Genomic DNA, 22,323 nt, shown 5'->3' on the forward strand with positions numbered 1-22,323 from the left:
TGACTCCCTACTCTCACATTGCGATTTTGGTGGTCAATACATGACTCTCAGCACTGGCCACAGGGGTGGACAAGACCCAGACTAGCTGATCAGAACCCTTTCTGAGATTTGTAATGGGACAAAAGAGAATCACCAACTTTTCTCCAGGATTACAAATTCTAAGCAGTAAGCAGACTAGCAATTGCCAAGGATCAGCTTTATTGCCTGTAAATGGAAGCCCACACTGAGGAAAGCAGAACACGAGAGGGAGAAAAGAGGAGATATTGATGACATTGCTTTTTCTTCTGTGCTCTGGGCACACAGGAAGCAAAATTCTCTCTCTTGGATTTCCCAGGGATACCGCTCTGTGTTCTCCTTTTGTGTGTGTCTAGTCCAGTTTGATCAGATTTCTGTCACTTACAACCGAAATAGGTCCACTTTATCATCAGTGGCCAGGAAAGCAGATGATGAGCAGACATGAGTTTTTCTAACCACAGCAGTGGAGGGAAGGGCTGTGGGCCCAGAGCAGGAAGGCTCCCATAAGTGGACGGGGCAACCTGTCCTCAAAGTTCCAGAGACCAGGCTGCCTTCTAGCATGTCTACCGCTCTCTTCTCTTGGCCCAGGGAGAAGCAGACACGTGTATTTAATCGGGGGAGTAAGCAAAGATGGTCCCTCATATAGCAATTTCTTCAGGAAGGAAAGAATACACTTACGCGCACCTGGGTCCGGGCGAGACCATGTGTCCCTGGATCCGGGTGAGGCCTCGTGCACCTAGGCCCGGGTGAGGCCACGTGCCCCTGGGACTGGGAGAGGCCAAGCGTCCCTGGGTCAGGATGAGACCATATGTCCCTGGATCCAGGTGAGGCCTCATGCACCTAGGCCCGGGTGAAGACACGTGCCCCTGGGGCTGGGAAAGGCCACGCACCCCTGGGTCCGGGTGAGACCATGTGTCCCTGGATCCGGGTGAGGCCTCGTGCACCTAGGTCCAGGTGAGGCCACGTGCCCCTGGGTGTGAGAGAGGCCACGCGCACCTGGGTCCGGGCGAGACCATGTGTCCCTGGATCCGGGTGAGGCCTCGTGCACCTAGGCCCGGGTGAGGCCACGTGCCCCTGGGACTGGGTGAGGCCAAGCGTCCCTGGGTCAGGGTGAGACCATATGTCCCTGGATCCGGGTGAGGCCGCATGCACCTAGGCCCGGGTGAAGACACGTGCCCCTGGGTCTGGGGGAGGCCAAGCGTCCCTGGGTCCGGGCGAGACCATGTGTCCCTGGATCCGGGTGAGGCCTCATGCACCTAGGTCCAGGTGAGGCCACGTGCCCCTGGGTCTGAGAGAGGCCACGCACCCCTGGGTCCGGGCGAGACCATGTGTCCCTGGATCCGGGTGAGGCCTCGTACACCTAGGCGCGGGGGAGGCCATGTGCCCCTGGGTCTGGGGGAGGCCAAGCGTCCCTGGGTCCGGGTGAGACCATGTGTCCCTGGATCCGGGTGAGGCCTCGTGCACCTAGGCCCGGGTGAGGCCACGTGCCCCTAGGGCTGGGAGAGGCCAAGCGTCCCTGGGTCCGGGTGAGACCATGTGTCCCTGGATCCGGGTGAGGCCTCGTGCACCTATGCCCGGGTGAGGCCACGTGCCCCTGGGTCTTGGGGAGGCCAAGCGTCCCTGGGTCCGGGTGAGACCATGTGTCCCTGGATCCGGGTGAGGCCTCGTGCACCTAGGTCCAGGTGAGGCCACGTGCCCCTGGGTGTGAGAGAGGCCACGCGCACCTGGGTCCGGGCGAGACCATGTGTCCCTGGATCCGGGTGAGGCCTCGTGCACCTAGGCCCGGGTGAGGCCACGTGCCCCTGGGTCTGGGAGAGGCCATGCGTCCCTGGGTCCGGGCGAGACCATGTGTCCCTGGATCCGGGTGAGGCCTTGTGCACCTAGGCCCGGGTGAGGCCACGTGCCCCTGGGGCTGGGAGAGGCCACGCGTCCCTGGGTCCGGGTGAGACCATGTGTCCCTGGATCCGGGTGAGGCCTCGTGCACCTAGGCCCGGGTGAGGCCACGTGCCCCTGGGGCTGGGAGAGGCCAAGCGTCCCTGGGTCCGGGTGAGACCATGTGTCCCTGGATCTGGGTGAGGCCTCATGCACCTAGGCCCGGGTGAGGCCACGTGCCCCTGGGTCTGGGAGAGGCCAAGCGTCCCTGGGTCCGGGTGAGACCATGTGTCCCTGGATCCGGGTGAGGCCTCGTACACCTAGGCCCGGATGAGGCCACGTGCCCCTGGGTCTGGGAGAGCCCAAGCGTCCCTGGGTCCGGGTGAGACCTTGTGTCCCTAGATCCGGGTGAGGCCACGTGCCCCTTAGTCCGGGTGAAGCCGTGCCCCTGGGTTCGCCGAGACCAAACCAGAGGGAGTCGGACCTCCGTTACCACCATTTGTCCACCATCCAGAGCTGAGGGGTCAGTGCTGACATGTACAGATAAGGAACTGGTGGACATTGAAATTGGGTCTCAAAAGAACTGTTGGTCCAGAAAGAAACTCACTACAGACTGATCCATCTGCCTGTCAACATAACTATTATTGCTCGTCTCACATTCAGTTCTCATAAGTATATATCTAGTGACATATGATCTCGCTCATCTAGGGGAAATGATGAACAACATAGACTGAGGAACAAGAACAGAACCAGAAGCAAGGAGGCATCGATGGGACTCTCGGGCCTCAGAGGGAGGATAGGGGAGGGTGGGGAGAGGGGGAGAGTTCAACCAAAGGACTTGTGTGCATGCATATGAGCCTATCCAACGGTTAAGTTCAACAGGGGGTTGGGGCATGCGTGGGGAGGGGGGGGATGGGAATGGGGGGATGAGGACAAATATGTGACACCTTAATCAATAAAGAAATTTAAAAAAAAAAAAAAAAAAAAAGAATACACTTAAATCCCTCACATCTCGACCCCAGTGTCACATTCTTGTTATTCTGAAAATGGCATCTGATTTTTAACCTTCTGATAGGTAGGAATTTAAATAGTTGATTCCTTATGAAATACCCAACCATCTCAGTTCTCTTTAGCCTATATAACAATATTTACTGCTAACAGCTGCATGGAAACTGTTCCCGCTTCCTAGTCTTCATCTGAAGTAAAAATCCTCTACTTGCCACATCATAATCACTTCCCGAGCAGAGCACTGATGCTTCCGGAGGGGGATAAAGTTGTAGGAGATGAACTCTTAGTAACCAAGATTCTGATTTCTCCTGGTAAGGGACATCCTTCACTAGTCTATTTGACTTGAGAGAGTATACCCTCTTAGAGTCCCACAGAGTAATACACAAATGCTAGAAAAGCACCTGTGTAAAATCTGCTGGTTTGACATAGGCAAGGCCAAACATGGGTGGGTGAGGCAGGGATAAAGCAAATACCTCTCAAGTGTCAACAGGGCAACATTCACTGCAAATAAAAAAATGTCTCTGGAACCATCCTATTGAGCCAAACTTAATAATAGAGTGACTATGGCAGTCACTAATGAAAGTCCTTCTGACCTAGAGATAGGCCAACCCAGGGATGATGAACAGTTTACCTGTAGTCTTTGGTATAAGCTGTTCCATATTTTCACTAATGGTGCAAACGAACTTGGTGTTTCACACTATCACTATTTGCCTTTCCTCCTTTGTCTTTCATTCAAAGCTCTTCCCCCAAACACCTCTCAAAAAAGGGGTGGGGAGTGAGAGGGAGAGAATACAACAAAATGTGGTCTCCTTAATCACTAGAGAGATACAAACTGAAACAGGAGAGCAGCTACAGCGTTTGGACAGGTTCAAGCCTCGGACTGATGAGAGGGATACAAGTCCCAGCTTGGAGGGCAAAGCTCTCCCAGCACAATTATAATCAAAGGCTATGGTTGTATGTAAGCTTGACCTTATAGTCTGACCTTGTAGTCCTAGGTAGCTGAGGGATGTAGGCTGTGGGAGGTGCAGCAAGTGCTGCCAAAACAAAGCTTGATAGAGTTCAGAGATTTGCAACAACAGGAAAGAAATAGATTTGAAACTCGCAAGAACATTGTAAGCATCTTGACCACTCCCTTGTTTTGCTTTGCGTGATTTGACTACAAAATAAAGATTTGGCTTACAGGCAGGGTCACTGTGTCCTCATCCAGGCACAGTGATCCACCAGGCCCCAACTATATTCTCTTGTCTGTTTTCTGTAATCCTTCACTGCCCCTCCCCAGGTTCACCACTGGCTGTGCTGGATGCGGTTCAATCTCCATCAGTAGATGAAGCACATTTTCTACTTCACTGATACTAGAAATGGAACAAACCCTTAGCAGAGGGGATGAGGATGATCACATTGCTCACTGGTCAATTTACAGTTTAAGAGGGTTTGTGCATCCAAGCCTAGAAGTGGGCAGCAGGTTCTTCATATCTGCTGAGATTTTAAATGCAGATCAATAAATCTTAATTCTAAATTAACTATCCTTGGAAAGAACTGACATGTACTTAACTGAAATTTTTCTGGAAGGCTCCATGTTTGATTCAACTTTTATTTTTTTATCCTTTATGGTGCCTGCCCATGGCAAGAACTTAAAAGAGTGGCTAGCTTTGTGGGAAGATAGTCAAGCTAAGGAGCTCAACTAGCCATTCTAGAAGCACATGGTGGCAGGAAGGTGGAGAGAGGGAGGGAGGGAGGGAGGGAGGGAGAGAGAGAGAGAGAGAGAGAGAGAGAGAGAGAGAGAGAGAGAGAGAGCAGATGAATAAGTAAAATTCTATCACCAGTTCAGGAAAAGGAGCTTATGAGCTGGTAGCACTTTCTACATATGTAAAGGGTAGCTATTGATATTTTAGTATAATCTATAACTTTCTTTCAAAAGTTTAATAAAAGCAGCACAACAGTAGCCTGTATTTATTTTCATTATCAAGACTATCAAGCAAGCACCTGCTAAGATGCACCAGAAGTGGGATGCATTCTTACTGGGACGAACATGGCCATAGTGAGCATGGCCGTGAGCATCCAGAGGTCACAAAGTGCTTACATCATCTTCATACTAACTAGTGTAATTCCTGGCACATAGACAACACACTAAACAAAAGTTAGTTGAAAAGAATGGATAACATTAATTCAAGAATTATAATTAACTGTTAGGAGTTATCTGTAGTCATTTGTTTGTAGTTTGTCTTCCTACTAGAACATAACTCCAAAAATGTGAGGACTTCACGGGGCTTCTGTCTAGTATCTAAAATAGTACTTAACTTCAAATCTTATTTTTTGGAATTAATGGATGAATATATCCTATATAATAAAAGGGTAATATGCAAATTGACCCTAATGGCAGAATGACCGGTCGCTATGATGTGCACTGACCACCAGGGGGCAGACACTCAATGCAGGAGCTGCCCCCTGGTGGTCATTGCGCTCCCACAAGGGAAACACTGCCTAGCCAGAAGCCAGGCCCATGGCTGGCTGGTGAGCACAGTGGCAGTGGCAGGAGTCTCTCCCGCCTCCACGGCAATGCTGGGATGTCCAACTGATGGCTTAGGCCCAATATCCTGGGGAGCGGGCCTAAGCTGGCAGGTGGACATGCCCCCGTGGGGTCCTGGACTGCAAGAGGGCACAGACCAGGCTGAGGGACCCACCCCCGCTCCGAGTGCATGAATTTCATGCACTGGGCCTCTTGTGAGTATATATTTTTAGTTGGAGAAACTAAAGTCCTTTATTCAACTGTGACTTCTCTTAATACAATATACCTATTTGTAGTTGTACAAAATTAATAAATTTACAAGACAGGATAAATCCCAATGAGTACACCCAAATCATCAAAGAAAAGGACTCTCTTTCTTTCCAGTATTGCCTGGTTAAATCTTGTACTATAGCAACTGCTTAGTACATGGTTATGAATCAAGGAAATTTAAGAAATGATTAGGATTAAGATAAAGTTAATTTATTTTTATTCTTCTATTGATAAAAGAGATCAGACAAAATATTTATTTTATAAAATGACATATAGAGCACAATAGGTGGAACATTTAAATGGGGTAAAAAATTTCAAGGAGGTCATAATTCTTAAGAAGGGTTATGTATAAACAGTAAGAATCCTTGCCTTTCTAAAGTAGTCCAGATTAGAAACCCTGAGAGTGGGAGGGGGAAGGGAGGAAGGATACCAGGGAGGGAGAGATTGTAATTTTGCTTATAAAAGAATCAAAGTAAAACAAACATGTTTGTAATGTCTCTGCAACAAAATTCAAGGTGTACGTACAAATGTAAACAAAGAAAACATACAATCAGATTAGTGGTCTATTTATATACCAATATTTTCCCATAGTTGAATTTAAAATGATGATCTATCTAAATTTACCTGGCATAGTACTTTAGATCTAATTAATCATAGTGAAGGGGTAAAAGAAAAACCCCATAACCATATTTCATACAAGGCTCTGAATTTTGATGTTCTAATCATACGTAAACATATTAATTCAGTACTACATTAAAACCCTTAAAAGGCATAGAATAAATTAACAACTTCTTTGTATGCTGATGAGGAAATGCTTCAAAGCAGGACTGAGGTTTCATGGAGTCAGCTAAACATCCTATAACTCATTTATTTTTAAAGATCAGTTAAGTATCATCTGTGGGTATGCTTCAATGAAATCATTACCTCCAGATGCTATAGGACAGAGGAATAGATGGGACCCATCAATTTTAAACCCCCTTTCTAAACTTGTCTGTGAGTGGTAATGACTCCTGGCTATGCCTCTGCATTGCCTTTGTCAGCCATGGTGAAGCCAGTCTAATACACCCAGTTCCCAGAATCCAGGGAGTTGAAAACCCGGGACTAGAGCACATTTAAGCTATCGGTCTTTCATCCTCAGGAAGAAAGCAGAGAAAAGCTAGGCTAAGCAAAGAAATGGTGCTGAGGGCCTGACTACACGTAAGCAGATGGTGCCAAGAGAGTAACACCAAGCAGTCCTGAAACTATGACTGCTTAGTTGGTGGTTTAAAACAATGAAATAGATTTGGCCATGCGATATTGGCCACTGAGTGATCGATGTGATCTGATATTTCATAACACTATGAGAACTCCATGGTTCTAAAACATATCTCATGGTGCCGCAGGAGTCCTCTATCACAACTGGTTCCGATCCATTATACATTCTATTATTTATTAAATCTTAAAAGGCAAGTTCTATCTACTTTACCCTCTTTCCATAGGCTGAACACTTCAATTGTCCTTCTATATGAGAAAAACTTGCTGCTTTTACATACTAAAATTTAATTCAGTAATTTGAGGCCACTTTCCTAATTTATCAACTTTCTTTAACACTAGCTAGAGAATATTTGTATCTCCCACCTCCAAGTAACCAACAATCTTATGACACATTCAACTCCATTCTCCAGTTCATTAATAAAAATGCTGAACACTAAGACTTAAACCAGATTTCTTGCAGGGCTGTAGTTAATCTCTTCCACTTGATGCAAAATCATTCATTCAACTTTCCTTGGCTAATTCTCTGTCCATTTTCAAACAAAAATTATGTAATTCAATATTCTTTTATTTTTTTAACCTAAAAAATCACACTAGGTAGACTCTTAAATATCTACATAAAACAGATGTGTACAATAATACAATCTGTATGGAACCTTTACAAATTACCACATCTAAAATGGAAAAGAGGAATTAATTCATCATAGAGTGCTTTATGGTTTCCACAGTTATCACATGCATGCCCTTTGAGGCTTAATTTCTAATGCTTCAGAGATACTGAAAGAAATAACAGTCTACAATAAGATTCCACACTGGCACACAAACACATGCATACATGTGAGATTTTTAAAATCACACTAAATCTATGATGACAGTTAATGCTTGACATAAAAGTAATAAAAGCTTAATATCTGGCTTTAAAGGAAAAGTACTACCCGATCCCGTACACCAGACAAACATACCTAACAGGAATTTTTCTAACCATTCTTTTTAATATATAAAGCATTTTATAGACAATATTTCTTTTGCTTCTTTCTTTCATAAAGCCTAGATTATGGTTAATATCTCATGACACCAAAAGTAATACTGTATCAGATATTAAAGCATTTTTTTCAGCCACTTATTCTATAAAATATTAATTGCAAGCCTGTGCATGTACTGTATATATGGGGGATTAGGTAACTAGATTCCTGCTCAGTTCTAAATCAATAAAAGATAACATGTAGAGCATCAATCATCGTTCACTCTTCCTTCAGTACATAATAAGTGCAAGGGGAAGATTTTAAAAATATATATTTAAGCACTCCTGGAGCTGTTACGAGCTGGAGAGGATGTAAGCAATACTTACCTAGGAAGGACAGGTTTTTCTCAAGAAGCAAGTCTCTCAGCAGGATTTCGTGCTCATGGCCAATGGCACTGGGATGTTTGAGTTAAGGAGGGTGACACACGCAAAATTATGAAAAGATGCTATCAGGAAAACACTAACACAAGGGCTATACTTTGAGATGAAAAGAAAAATAAGATGTAATTTTAGCCACTATTTCTAACTTTAGCCTACCTCCCTGAGATTTCTATCTACCTCCCCTCATTTTATTTTATTTTTAAATATATTTTTATTGATGTCAGAGAGGAAAGGAGAGGGAGAGAGATAGAAACATCAGTGATGAAAGAGAATCATTGATTGGCTGCCTCATGAATGCCCCCAACTGGGGCTTGAGCCCCCAACCCGGGCATGTGCCCTGACCGGGAATTGAACTGTGACCTTCTGGTTCATAGGTTGATGCTCAACCACTGAGCCACACCAGCTGGGCCACCTCCCCTCATTTTAAATGACTCAATGGAATTTTTCTATAATGTTTATATGCATTTTGGCAAATAAAGATTCATAAATGGATGTGTATGTAGTTTATCTCCTTTTGAAAAGAGGATGGTCATTTTAAGCATCCTTTAGGCTATATTAAACATCTCTCAATTCAATTCAGCACACATTTATTACGCACTTAGTGCAGCAAAGAAGAGCAACAAGCCTTTGCGCTGAAAGAGCTGCCAGTCTTAGAGAGTTCCACATCTTCTGTGAATTCACACTTGCCACAGAGCCGGCGTTTACACCTCCTGTTTTACCTCCAGTCACTGTTGGTGAGCTTCTGGGACTTGGGAAGCCAAACAACTGACTTGTTGAGAGTTACATATAATGTGAAAGAAAGACATCTTAGTAAAGGACTGTAGGTTAGTGTGTGTGTGTACAGAGACTGGTTCAAGTCTTTTTCTCCTGTGTGTGCAAGTGTACACATATTATAATATGCATATAGATAGATACACACATATACTTTTTTTTTGAGTGCTTACTCTGAGGCAGGCACTCTGCTAAGGGCTTCATATATGTTATTTCATCCTTATAGGTCCCATTATCCTTATTTTATTGATGAGGAAACTGAGGCTTAGAAAGGACTCTGCACAAGGTCATACACTTAATGTGTGGCAAAGCAGAGGATCAGGATAAAATATGTGCAAATCCTGCATTTATAAATTCCATACAGTTTCTATTTATTTTAAAAAACAATAAAAGTGAATTATGCAAAATAATTGATACTAGCTAATATTTCTTAAATACCATATGCTAACCCTTTATGCTATGAACACTTTGGGGTGCTATCATCTTATTTAATCTTCAGCACAACCACATAAGTAGGTAGCCCCATTTTTACAGTTAAGGAAAGCAAGGTTCAGGAAGGCCAAGGAACTTGCTGAAGGCCCCATGGCTGGTAAATAATGAAATCAGGAAAGGGGATGGAAATTCTGGTGTTTTTTCCAAAAGGATGGGATTTGCAAAGTCTGAAAAGGAGTGTTGTCCTAGTCTGGTACTTTAATTACTGTCAAAAGCATTTGGTTATAATTATCTAATTCTCCATTTCACTGATAATGTCAACCTGGTCCTATCCTCCTCAACTTCCCAGGTACTGTTTAATTCTGATCATGCCCTGCAATAGTTCAATTTAAAATGAATAAATCTCATACATTCCTTGTAAAAAAAAAATTCTTAGCAAATTATCCTATCCTTTATCAACACACACTGATGCATAGCATTTAGAATTTCAGAGATGTGGCTACTCATGTCAACTGTCAAAATGAGTCTGAGGTCATCATCACTGCTTTTTCCTTCTGCTGTCCCCCCTCCCCACTCTAATGCACATGGCTGTGTTTATTTAAAACTTTAATGGAAACAAAATAAAAGAAACACATTTTTAAATCACAAAATTTCACACATGTGCAGAGTCCATTGAAGACATTTGATGAATACCTCTCAATGATTTCTCATTACTAGGGGCGTACCACATCTTAGAACTAAATTATTTACTCCTATCCCACATAAATGTGCTCTCACTTTTATTGTTGTAAATTATTTACATCTAAAATGTTGAATCATGAAACTGAGGTTACTGATGGTACAGAAATGAAACCCACAGCATTTTAAGCTTCCTGCATCATTATGTTTCTTTGCTTCTCTGCTTAGGTCTTTGTCTAATAGCTGCATCCTGAAGTCACACTTTGGAAAGTTGAGGTGGCTGGTTTCTCACACCTTTTGTGTCAGTGAATATGAACTGTGGTAGGAAAGGTGTGAATGAGCCTGGCTATGGAGGAAAAAAGAAATAGTGGACACAGAAAGAAAAAGAAAACACAAGGACAATTTATATTCTTTGCTACTGTAGTTTCTTGGTGTCTTATTAGTAAATGAACAACTTACTTTATCCTACTTACACAAAGGTCTACATGTAACATTTTTATAATGGAGTAAGAAAGATTTGTATCTATTCAATTTACTACATACAATTATATGCTTTCTTTCTTACAAAATGATGTAATTTACTGAGAGTAAGTGATGTAAGCATTACCAAATTATCAAAACAACTTAAAATAGCATTTTCACTCACATGGAAAACTAGTAATTTTATTCAGTATGAAATAAAATAACTCCTGTTGATCAGTCTAGGCCCATGGTCGGCAAACTGCAGCTTGCGAGCCACATGCGGCTCTTTGGCCCCTTGAGTGTGGCTCTTCCACAAAATACCTCGGCCTGGGCGAATCTATTTTGAAGAAGTGGCGTTAGAAGAAGTTTAAGTTTAAAAATCTGGCTCTCAAAAGAAATTTCAATCGTTGTACTGTTGATATTTGGCTCTGTTGACAAATGAGTTTGCTGACCACTGGTCTAGGCGATAGCTATGCAAGTATATTTACATTATATAAAACTGCTACTACCTCAATGCAAAGATAAAATCAGTTCTCTATAAACTTCCCAGCCTATTTTGTTTTGCATGGTAAAAGCAATCACCAATTTTAAATTTTGGAAAAATACGCTTCTTGGTTCTGCTTTGCTTGGATATAAACATATATAAAATATAAGGTCTAGAAAATAAAGCTTGTAAAAACAGTAATTTTTCTGGCAATAGACACAATAATGGAACTGCCAAATTATAATCTAGTCAGTCAATGCAATTTATAGACATACATCATTATCTTTATCAATTGAAATCTTGTCTACATTAAATTCTACACAGCGAAAAAAGGAAAGTGAATGATGGCAAAAATGTAAGGAAAATACTCCAAACAGAATTTATAATGCTCCATAAGCAGAAACACTTAGACTTCGTCTATAATACCTATTATTGATGTATGGCAGTGACCATGGGGCAAAACTTGTAAATAACCTCACAAGCCATTTTCTTCGCCAGCAATACAGCAATCTAGTTTCCCGTAAGCATCTCAACTATTACTGAAAAATAGCCTCCTGGCATTTACAAAGCAGTTGACTTCATACTTTAGTCCATGCATATATAATTAGATAGTTATATTTAAAATCAATATGCAATCCTTCAAAAGACATTATGCTTTTAAAACCTTAACTTTAAATTGATTTTTAACTATTTTATGTGCTTGAAAATTAACATGTAATTCCGCCCCAGATACTCTGAGATGGTGTTAGTTGTTACACGAATGTGGTAAACTTGATCGCTATAACAACTTGAGGCTGGCATTCCTACAACTTCTAACTACCATTAATTTTACACTGAAGATAGAAGTATTGTTTTACTTTGGTCTAATAAAAAGGTAAGCTTATGACAATGCTGTGATTCTATTAAGTTAGGTTGGGAGGAACAGACTTGGAGAATACATATATCAAGGGCTATGACATAGATACTGAATATTCTTGCAGATTATTTTTAGGCACTGGCTGGCTCAGTTGGTTAGAGTATTGTCCCCATACACCAAGGTTGTGGGTTCAATCCCTCTGAGGGCACATACAAGAATCAACCAAAGAATGCATAAGTAAGTGGAACAACAAATTGATGTTTCTTTCTCTCCCTTCCTCTAAAAATCAATTAATAAAAATGGACAAATATTATTTTTAAAATTAACCTTTATGAAAAAGTAAATGAGTGATTTAAACATTTTTTTACTGACTCTCAGCTTTTATGAATCAAGGTGGAATATAAACACGCATGTGCATGCACATACACACTTGACTAGCGAGGGCTATAAAAAACACACAAAAACACGAAAAGCCTATACCAGGAAGGGTGTGTTCTACTATAAGAAATGTGAGAGCCCAGCTGGTTTGGCTCAGTGGATAGAGCGTCAGCCTGTGGACTGAAGGGTCCCGGGTTCAATTCCGGTCAAGGGCACATGCCCAAGTTGTGGGATTGATCCCCAATAGGGGCTGTGCAGGAGGCAGCCGATCAATGATTCTCTCTCATCATTAATATTTCTTTCTCTCTTTCCCTCTCCCTTCCTCTCTGAAATAAATAAAAATATATTAAAAAAGAAAAAGAAATGTGAGACTCATGGGCTCAGATAGGTACAATTTTAATTTAGAAAACTACCCATTATTTATGCTTTAAGTAGCATTTTTAGTCAATGATTATATTAAAATTCTTAGTGTTGCCACAATACTACTAAATGTATTGAGGAATAATGTCCTATGTCATGAAGTCATAACTGTCCACTCAAATCCTGTTTTAAGGAGCAAGCATTAACTCTTAAGCAATGCCAAAGTCTTTAATGAAGACTGGACATGTTTTCTTAGCCTTAAATCCAGTCTAGAGAGAAAAATTAGCTGGGTTTCTCTAAACTGTTTATTAGGGATCCAAGTGACAGCTCAGATTGTAATCAGCATTTAAGCAATGAGAGTCTACTGCCCTTTAAAATGTGATGGTCTCTGGCGGCATTTTAATCACATCATCCTTTAACTTCAGGCAAAATTTATTCTAGCAAACTCAACTGAATTTGGCTCATTTTAAATAGAAATTTGTTCTATTTTTAAAAATGTTCATTGGGATGGTTAGATACATTCCAAGACAGTATGCTACCTGCCTAATGACTCTGTACCTTTAAACTCACTGAAAACCAAGCAGTTTGAAATACGCATGTGAAGGTGCAGCTGCTGAACTGATATCTTCCCAGGGCCTATCTGGCTTTTCCTACACTGTGGAAAAGAATGGTCTGCAGTGACCCTCCAGTTGATTGAATGTAAAATAGAAGAGTATGATATGTGTTTTGTGAAGCAGAACTTTATGTCATGTTAAAGCTAGACACGTCTCCTCCGCTGAGTCTAAGCTCGTCAATTGTGCACCTAAAATTTTATGGGCAAGGATACTGTTTGATGCAGTCCACCAGCGGTCCATAACAGCAGTCGTTCACAGTGCACTGCAGACAAATAAGAGAAGAGGTCTGAGGTGGGGCGACTACAAAAACTATTACAGTTAAATAGTATACTAAAAGCAGTATCCTTGAATTAAAAAAGAAATTAAAAATGCTATTATAAGGCTGTGCAGATTTAATCACAGAAAACAAAAATTGCATGCTTTTTATTCACTATAAAAGCAAGCTATTAAAAAGTGAAATGCTCTTCTCACAAATATTGCAATGCCATTACGGTGCACCCTGACCTCAGTGATAGTTTATGATGACAGTAATTAAATGAGGTTTAAAATCCTTTACTCTGCTAGGCAGATAACAGCATTGCCACTGAAAATAGACAGCTGTGATTAATACCTGATAGACCTGATTTGCTAGAACTCCATCTGGAATCTGAGAAGGGTCCCGTAGCAGACTATTTATAACAGACTTGGAGGCTGTAGAAGAAAGGAGATGAACTGTTAGCAGACAGTCAACATACTTTAAATGCAACATGAGAAGTGACATATACCTACATATACACAAACCGTAAAAAATGAAAACACTACTGATAGTAATCATTTCCTTTTTATAAATCTATGGAAAGCTTTTAATTAGTCCATTTTGCCAAGTTTATGAGCCACATTGCCAGATTTGAAGATGACCTAATCTTTTCCAAGGTAAATTAACAAGTACAGACCTAAAGCATATGTCTCTGCAGATAAATTAGCTTTGGAAAAGCCCACTTGGGGAACAAAACACACCACAAAGGCAATCAGAAAAGAAAATATTTACCTTTGGCAGGTAAGTGTTTTATAACAAAGAATATGTATATAGAAAGCTTAGTGAAGGCAGGTCAGATTCAAAGACTTCAGCGGTGTCAATAAAAATAACTTTCAGCCAAGAAAGCATCTCTGAATCCTAAACCTTTCTCAAATAATTCTCATCAGTTGCCATAAAATGTTATGTCCATTTAATAGGTGAGAAAAGTAGGTAAAATGACTGACAATTGAGGGAATCTTAAATAAGAAAAAAATAATACATTTATATGTGAATTTTTGTTCCAAAATGTCTCCTGACATCCTATAGTAAATTACATTAACCTTATCCCAGGGAATTGTTACAGAGGAGGCTACGGGAGGCATCTAATGAGGAATGCTATATCAGGTCAGGAGATGCTGGCCTCACTTGTCTACTGTAGGCACATGAAAACCAAAGTAGCCAGAACTCTCTATCCTCTGCGATGGAGTATTCAAGTCTCTAGACCAGTGGTTCTCAACCTTTCTAATGCCGTGACCCTTTAATACAGTTCCTCATTTTGTGGTGACCCCCAACCATAAAATTATTTTCGTTGCTACTTCATAACTGTAATTTTGCTACTGTTAATGAATCGTAATGTAAATATCTGTGTTTTCCGATGGTCTTGGGCTCTACAGCAGCGGTTCTCAACCTGTGGGTCGCGATATTTACATTACGATTCATAACAGTAGCAAAATTCCAGTTATGAAGTAGCAACGAAAATAATTTTATGGTTGGGGGTCACCACAACATGAGAAACTGTATTAAAGGGTCGCGGCATTAGAAAGGTTGAGAACCACTGGTCTAGACCAACGATTTTCAAACTGTGTGCCCTAAGAATTTTTAAAACATGCAATACCTAACTACTTAGTCATGGAAACTGACCTCTTTGCCCTTAGATTGTCAAATTTAAAAAAATGACAATAGTCAACACAACAGTAGCCATCCAGTGTGAATAAATAAAAATTATACCTTTTTAAAAATCAGATTGGCAAAAAAATATTTATTTTTGGTGTGCTGCAGAATATATATAGTTTGTGTGTGCCATGAGATGAGAAAGGTTGAAAATCACTGCTCTAGCCTGAAGCTAAGGCAGGTGGTGAATAGGAGTCAATTTGTTCAAGTCCTCCAGTGGAATGGTTTCCAAATATTTAGTGAGATGGCTTAAGGTCTGGTCCGTACAAACACAATCTAAAATGCATACTGGAGAATCACCTAATTCAGTGGTCGGCAAACTCATTAGTCAACAAAGCCAAATATCAACAGTACAACGATTGAAATTTCTTTTGAGAGCCAAAAACCGACTTCTGCGCATGGGCCACGAAGTTTCAATCGCACTGTATGTGCGCGCCCGCACGTGGTATTTTGTGGAAGAACCACACTCAAGGGGCCAAAGAGCCGCACGTGGCTCGCGAGCCGCAGTTTGCCGACCACTGACCTAATTAATAAAATAAACATAGACCACGGATATATATCCTTCAGGTTCTGAGATAATCTTTTGGCTTAGCTTTTAAATTTTTTTTTAGATTATGTTCTTTATCAAGTTCAGTACCATACGAACACTGACAGATATGATAAATGTTAGCAAATACTGTGGGAAGAGATAAGGAAATGACAACTTTCTCACTTAAGCATAGTACTGAATCCACAAAGAAAAAAAAAAGAAGTATAATTATTTTATTTATTTCCTATTTTTAGTCACATAACTGCACGTTTATAGTAACATTTATGTACTTAACAGCCATAAGTAGAAGTGTTTGTACTGCAAGTAGAGAGGCCATATTTGGAATCCCAAGTGAGCATCACCACCCGAGGAAGCCTATGCAGGCCTATTTATACAACTATACAGCCCTATCTATACGGAACCTTTCAAATTCAATGTCTTCATCTGTAGAAAGTGATTATAGTATCTGAGCTTACTATCTCAAAGGTTTCTTGTGTGACTCTCTAGGGAAAATACCTTCAACAGCTATATTGTTGTTATTTAGTATTTTGCTAACATTTAAATAACATTAAGAACCAAATCATATTAGGCTTTTACTTCATATACATTGAAGCTAGACTAAATTATTGCTGAAGGAAATTAACATAGATGAGTGGTACAAACAAACACTGGGAATATGAAAGAGCAAATTGTCTTATTGTAAAAGAATAGGTTATTGCAGCAATAGTGTTCCATCTATAGTAATGCATGCGGTAAACTCACAGTTTTCCTAACTGAATCTGAGGGACCAGAGCAGTGCTCAGACATTTGGTCACCTTCTCTCAGGGGACTTATGCTCTCTAGTTTGCCACTCAGTCACCAGGTAGTAATGACAGACACATTCTTTTAGATTACCCATGATGTCCCCAGTGTCTCAAGGAAACAATAGCACCTTCTCCACATGCACCTGTACCTGATCATGGCTAAGACACTACACTACTAACTCCCAGACCCTATACCGTGTGAGGAAAAACTGTTCATCTATATAGTGGTGGGGAACGTCTGGCCCAAGGGCCATAAAAGGCCCACAAAATCATTAGGCATTAAGGGGTGAGTTAATTAAATGTATGACCAAAGATAGCAGGTTAATTTTTAAGTAGATAATTTTGTATGGCCTGTGAATGATGTTATAAATATCCCAATGGCCCTTGGCAGGAAAAATGTTCCCCACACCTGATCTAAATGGTCAAACAGCTTAACCAAGTGTTATCCTATGGAAAATTACAGACCTCATAACCAACTAAAATAATGAAACAAAGGCTCCTTTTAAAAAAGAAGAGGAACAATACTCTAGGACATAAGAAAATTAGGTCATTTATTTTATGAGGGAAGAAAGGGAAATATTAAAGAAAAAAGAAACTGATGACATCATAATTTTCCTCACAATATAAACTTTAGAATAGTGTGCTTATCAGACTTAAGAATCATAGCCAATAAACTTTAAAAAATACTTTGAATGTATTGAATAGAACACTATTCAAACCAAAGGAAGCTTGAGAGAGGAAGTCAGTCATTTAAAATTGAATAGTAAAAACTATACATTGAGTCCACATTCATGCAAAAAGTATGCCTGCATCTCAGATGAAGCCAGAGAGTGCACGTTTATTTTTACACACATATTTTGAAGCTTTGGAACTGCAAAAGGGATGAACAATAATATCAACCAGATAAGGCAAGGCAATTGGTCAATCTTGAGAGGGCTGGGGATGAGAGGACTCAGGAAAGCCTGTGCCTTCCATCGAAGCTATCCCTGGGGCCAGTTACTACCTTGGGCCAATTTTCACCCATCTTTTTGACCGTTCAGGGACAGAGACTTGTTTTCCCTAACCTCTGCCAGAGGCATTTATTCTGTTGATTTCATAGTTTACCTGCCACTGCTTCATCTTCCTACCAAGCATGTACAAGGCAGGAATGCATGAGTCACGTGGAGCTAGATGCACAAGAATAGGAGAGAGCTGGTACCTGTTAAAGCTAGAGGACAGGCAACAGGCAATGCCTGGACGAAGGCACAATGCCTAAAGAAAGATTTTGATATTTTTAACTGTGAAATATTTCTAACAAAAAGAAGCCTGGAGCCTGATATAATAAACATCTACCTATCCACCACTCTGATTTAATTTCTGGATCTGCAATAAATTTACTTTAAATAATATCAATTTTTGTAAACTTTTTAAGTGTATCAGTCTTCCTAGAAGTTGATTTATTACTGTGTCCCAGAAACAAACTTTGGTTTTGTTGATTCTCTTTACTATTACATTTCTTCACATTCCATTTATGTTTTTGTGATCATTATTTCCTGCTTTTTACTTTGAATTTGCTACAGTATTCTTATGCTAACTTACTATTTATTGAATAAATTTTCAATGTCTGATTTTAACATATACTTTTTAAAAATTGTTGACACTATTACAGATGTCCCCTTCCCAACCCCACCCCCACCTGCCCTTTGCCCACATCCACCCATTCCCCGCATCCCCTTCCCTATGGCCATCACCATACTGTTGTCTGTGTCTATGGGTTATGCATATAAATCCTTTGGCTAATCCCTTCACCTTCTTTCATCTAGTCCCTCCTTCTCCCCACCCCCCGACCCCCAGCTGTCAGTCTGTTCCATGTATCCATGCCTGTTTCTAATTTGTTCATCAGTTTATTTTGTTCATTAGATTCCACACATATAAGTGAGATCATATGGTATTTGTCTTTCTATGACTGGCTTATTTCACTTACTATAATAATCTCTCTAAGTCACTGACTATAGCTCTTCCTTCAGGGTCTGACATGGCTCGAACGATGACAACACAGCTGTGGCTCCTTCTGGTGTGGGGGGCTGAAGTATGGGCAGCTGGGCCCAGGACTGAGCTTCCCAATGTCTGCATGGATGCCAAGCACCACAAGGAAAAGCCAAGCCCGGAGGACAAGCTGCATGAGCAGTGCAGTCCCTGGAAGAATGCCTGCTCTGTCAACACCAGCAAGGAAGCCATAAAGATGTTTCCTACCTGTACAGATTCAGCTCGGATGACTGCGGCCTGATGAAACCCGCCTGCAAGCGCCACTTCATCCAGGACACCTGCCTGTATGAGAGCTCCCCCAACCTGGGGCCCTGGACCCAGGAGGTGAACCTGAGCTGACACAAAGAGAGGATCCTGAATACCCTGTGCAAAGAGGACTATGAGAGCTGGTGGGAAGACTGCCGCACCTCCTACACCTGCAAGAGTGACTGGCACAAGGGCTGGAACTGGACCTCAGGGTCTAATGAGCGCCCAGTGAAGGCTGCCTGCCACCGCTTTGATTTCTACTTCCCCACGCCTGCTGCTCTGTGCAATGAAATCTGGAGTTACTCCTACAAAGTCAGCAACTATAGCCAAGGCAGTAGCCACTGCATCCAGAGGTGGTTTGACCCGGCCCAGGACAACCCCAACGAGGAGGTGGCCAGGTTCTATGCTGAGGCCATGAATGGGGCTGGGTTCCATGGGGCCTGGCCGCTCCTGCTTGGCCTGGCCCTAATGCTGCTCTTGCTGCTCAGCTAAGCTCCTTTTACCTTCTGATACCTGGTCATCCCCACCCTGTTCAGCTCCAAGGCTCAGCTCCCATGGTGGGAGCTCTGTCCAGCAGTTTTAATAAACTAGTTACCCCACAAAACTAAAAAAATTATAATAAAAAATAATAATCTCTATAATGTTTCCTGCTTTATAATTAATTCTGCTTTAACTACATGCCAAAAGTTTTGTTGTCATTTATAAACATTTTATAGTTTCCATAATTTCATCTTTGATCGATAAATTATTTAAAAAAGTATTTCAATTTTTTATATTTCTAATTTGATTACATCATGGTCAAAATATGTAATGTTTATGTTAATTTTGGGGTATTTTACTTCCTTTGTGTTTTTATATGCAAACAATTTTTACAAATGTTTTGTGTCTTTAAAAAAACACTGAATCGCCCTAGCCGGTTTGGCTCAGTGGATAGAGCGTCGGCCTGCAAACTGAAGGGTCCCGGGTTTGATTCCAGTCAAGAGCACATGCTTGGGTTGTGGGCTCGATCCCCTACTGGGGATCAGTGCAGGAGGCAGCCGAACAATGATTCTCTCTCACCATTGATGTTTCTATCTCTCCCTCTCCCTTCCTCTCTGAAATCAATAAAAATATACTTTAAAAAATACTGAATCTCCTATTTTTGAGGTACAGGTTTCAGGTATATCAAGTAGGTCAATATATATTTTTTAATCCTCACCTAAGGATATGTTTTTATTGATTTTTAAAGAGAGAGGAAGGGGGTAGGGAGAGGAAGAGGAAGAGAGAGACATCAATGTGAGAGAAGCATCAATCTCCTGTAGTTGCCCCAACCAGGGAGCAAACCTGCAACCTAGGTAAGTGCATTGACTAGGAATTGAATCCGAAATCTTTTTGGTGTAGGGAGTGATGCTCCAGCCAACTGAGCCACCCAGCCTGAGCTCAAGATTTTTTGTTGTAGTATTCAAATCTGTATTGTTACTAATTTTTTCCAAACTAGATATGAAATTATCTACTTGTAACTGACACATTCAGAATTATGTCTATCCTCTTATTTTCCATGTTCTACTAACCATTCTCTTCCCTTCTCTCTTTCCCATTTACTACTACCTTCAAGTTGATTAAATTTTCTTTATTCCTCATTTCTCTTTTTATTCACTTGCAAATAATACAGTTTATGTCTATTTCTTTAGAAGTCCTCTCCAAAAAATTCGAAACAGCTTAGAATGCACTTATTCCAATCAGGAAGCCCCCACTCCTTGATCAACCTACATGTTATTGTATTTATTATTTTTGTTCAAACAACTTGTCCACAGAAACAATTTCCCAGTTAATTTTGGGATGGTTAACTTTATGTCAACTTAACTGGGCCAAAGGAGGCCTAAACATTTGGTCAAAGATTACTCTGGGTGTGTCTGTAAGAGTGTTTCTGGATGAGATTAACAGTTGAGTCAGTAGATTGGGTAAAGCAAATGGCCCTCCTCATGTGGGTGGGCCTTATCTGCTCATTTAAAGGCCTTACGAGAACAAAAAAGCAGTAGAAAAGAAGTTTTTATGCCTGATGACCTTCATGCTGGAGCATTAGTATTTTCCTGCCTTTATATTGGCTTCCCCTGGGTCTCAAACCAGCAGGCCTTTAGACTGGACTTACTCCATTGGCTTTCCTGAATCTCCAGATTGCTAACTGTAAAGCTTAGGAATGATCAGTTTCTACAACCATGGAAGCCAATTTCTTACAATAAATCTCTCCTCCATCCCTTTCACTCTACACGCACACGCACGCGCACACATACACACACACACTAGCATACATATACACACACAACATATACACCTTATCGTTCTGTTTCTCTGGAGAACCTTGACTAATACAGGCTCTTTCCATTTTTTAGAACATCCAATGCTTGTTTTTATTTAGTTTTATCAGCATGTTACAAATTTCTTTTCTCAGCATTGCTTCTTAAATTACACTTTCTGATTCAAGATCTAAAAATTGGATATTGCTACCAATGCACCACATTAGTTATTTCAGCTGAGATTACTGAGTAGTAAAATCTCTTAGTCTTGCCTTGCCTGAAAATATCTTTACTTCATTCTCACTCTTGAATGATAATATAGCTGGGTATTGAATTACAGACTGTCATTTTACTTCAACCCTTTGAAGATATAATTCCACTGTCTCTTAACATCTATTTTTTTGTGTGTGTTTCTTTATTTATTAACATCTGTTACTGATAAGAACTCCACTATCAATCTGATAGTAATCACTATATAAGTAACTTGTCTTTTATCTCTGGTTCCTTTTGGATTATTCTTTGATATTCAATAGTTTCATCGCTGTGTACCTAAGTGTGGCACTTTTTATTTAACCTGTTTGGAGTTAGCTATGTTTCATGAACCTAATGATAAAAAAAAAGACAAGTTTTTAAAATTTTGAGCCATTATAGCATTGGCCTCCTTCATTCAATCACTCTGCAACTCTTATATGAGATGTAGTGGGAAGCCTTATTCTATCCCTTATGTTTCCTGCTCTCTTCATCTCTTGTGTTTATACTAAACGTGTTTTCCTTAAATCCATCCTATAATTCATTAATTTTTGTTCTAATCTAATTCTTCTAATCTACTATTTCATTGATGTAATGAGCTTTTAACTTCAAAGACAATTATTCCATTTCTAAATTTTATTTTTGTTTTTCCAAAATGATTCTGCTCGTTCTTCACATGACTCAATGTAATAAAAACCATATATGGCAAATCCACAAACAATGCCATACTCAATGGGCAAAAACTACAAGTGTTTACCTTAAGATGGAGAATAAGACAAGGATGTTGGTTTTCTCCACTCTTATTCAACATAATACTGGAAGTCCTAGCCATAGTAACTAGACAAAAAGAAGAAAATAAAAGGCATCCAAATGGGAAAAGAAGTAAAACTGTCA

The 22,323-nt window shown here is 40.7% G+C and overlaps 1 protein-coding gene and 1 pseudogene across 4 annotated transcripts in view; one reads left to right on the top strand and one right to left on the bottom strand.

The window, feature by feature from the left end:
* Nucleotides 1-22,323, bottom strand: part of CDIN1 (CDAN1 interacting nuclease 1) — a 264,777-nt gene that overhangs the window by 148,234 nt on the left and 94,220 nt on the right. For all 4 annotated transcript variants that reach the window (XM_054716375.1, XM_008142974.3, XM_054716376.1 and 1 more), the window contains 3 exons: nucleotides 13,970-14,049; nucleotides 13,572-13,621; nucleotides 8,271-8,338 (listed from right to left, as the gene is read on the bottom strand). In XM_054716375.1, coding sequence (XP_054572350.1) covers nucleotides 8,271-8,338; nucleotides 13,572-13,621; nucleotides 13,970-14,049 — 198 coding nt within the window. The remainder of the gene's footprint in view (nucleotides 1-8,270; nucleotides 8,339-13,571; nucleotides 13,622-13,969; nucleotides 14,050-22,323) is intronic.
* On the top strand, nucleotides 18,651-19,399 carry LOC103287292 (folate receptor alpha-like; annotated as a pseudogene).

The sequence above is a fragment of the Eptesicus fuscus genome, chromosome 5, assembly GCF_027574615.1.
Source record: "Eptesicus fuscus isolate TK198812 chromosome 5, DD_ASM_mEF_20220401, whole genome shotgun sequence".
NCBI classification, from domain to species: Eukaryota; Metazoa; Chordata; class Mammalia; order Chiroptera; family Vespertilionidae; genus Eptesicus; species Eptesicus fuscus.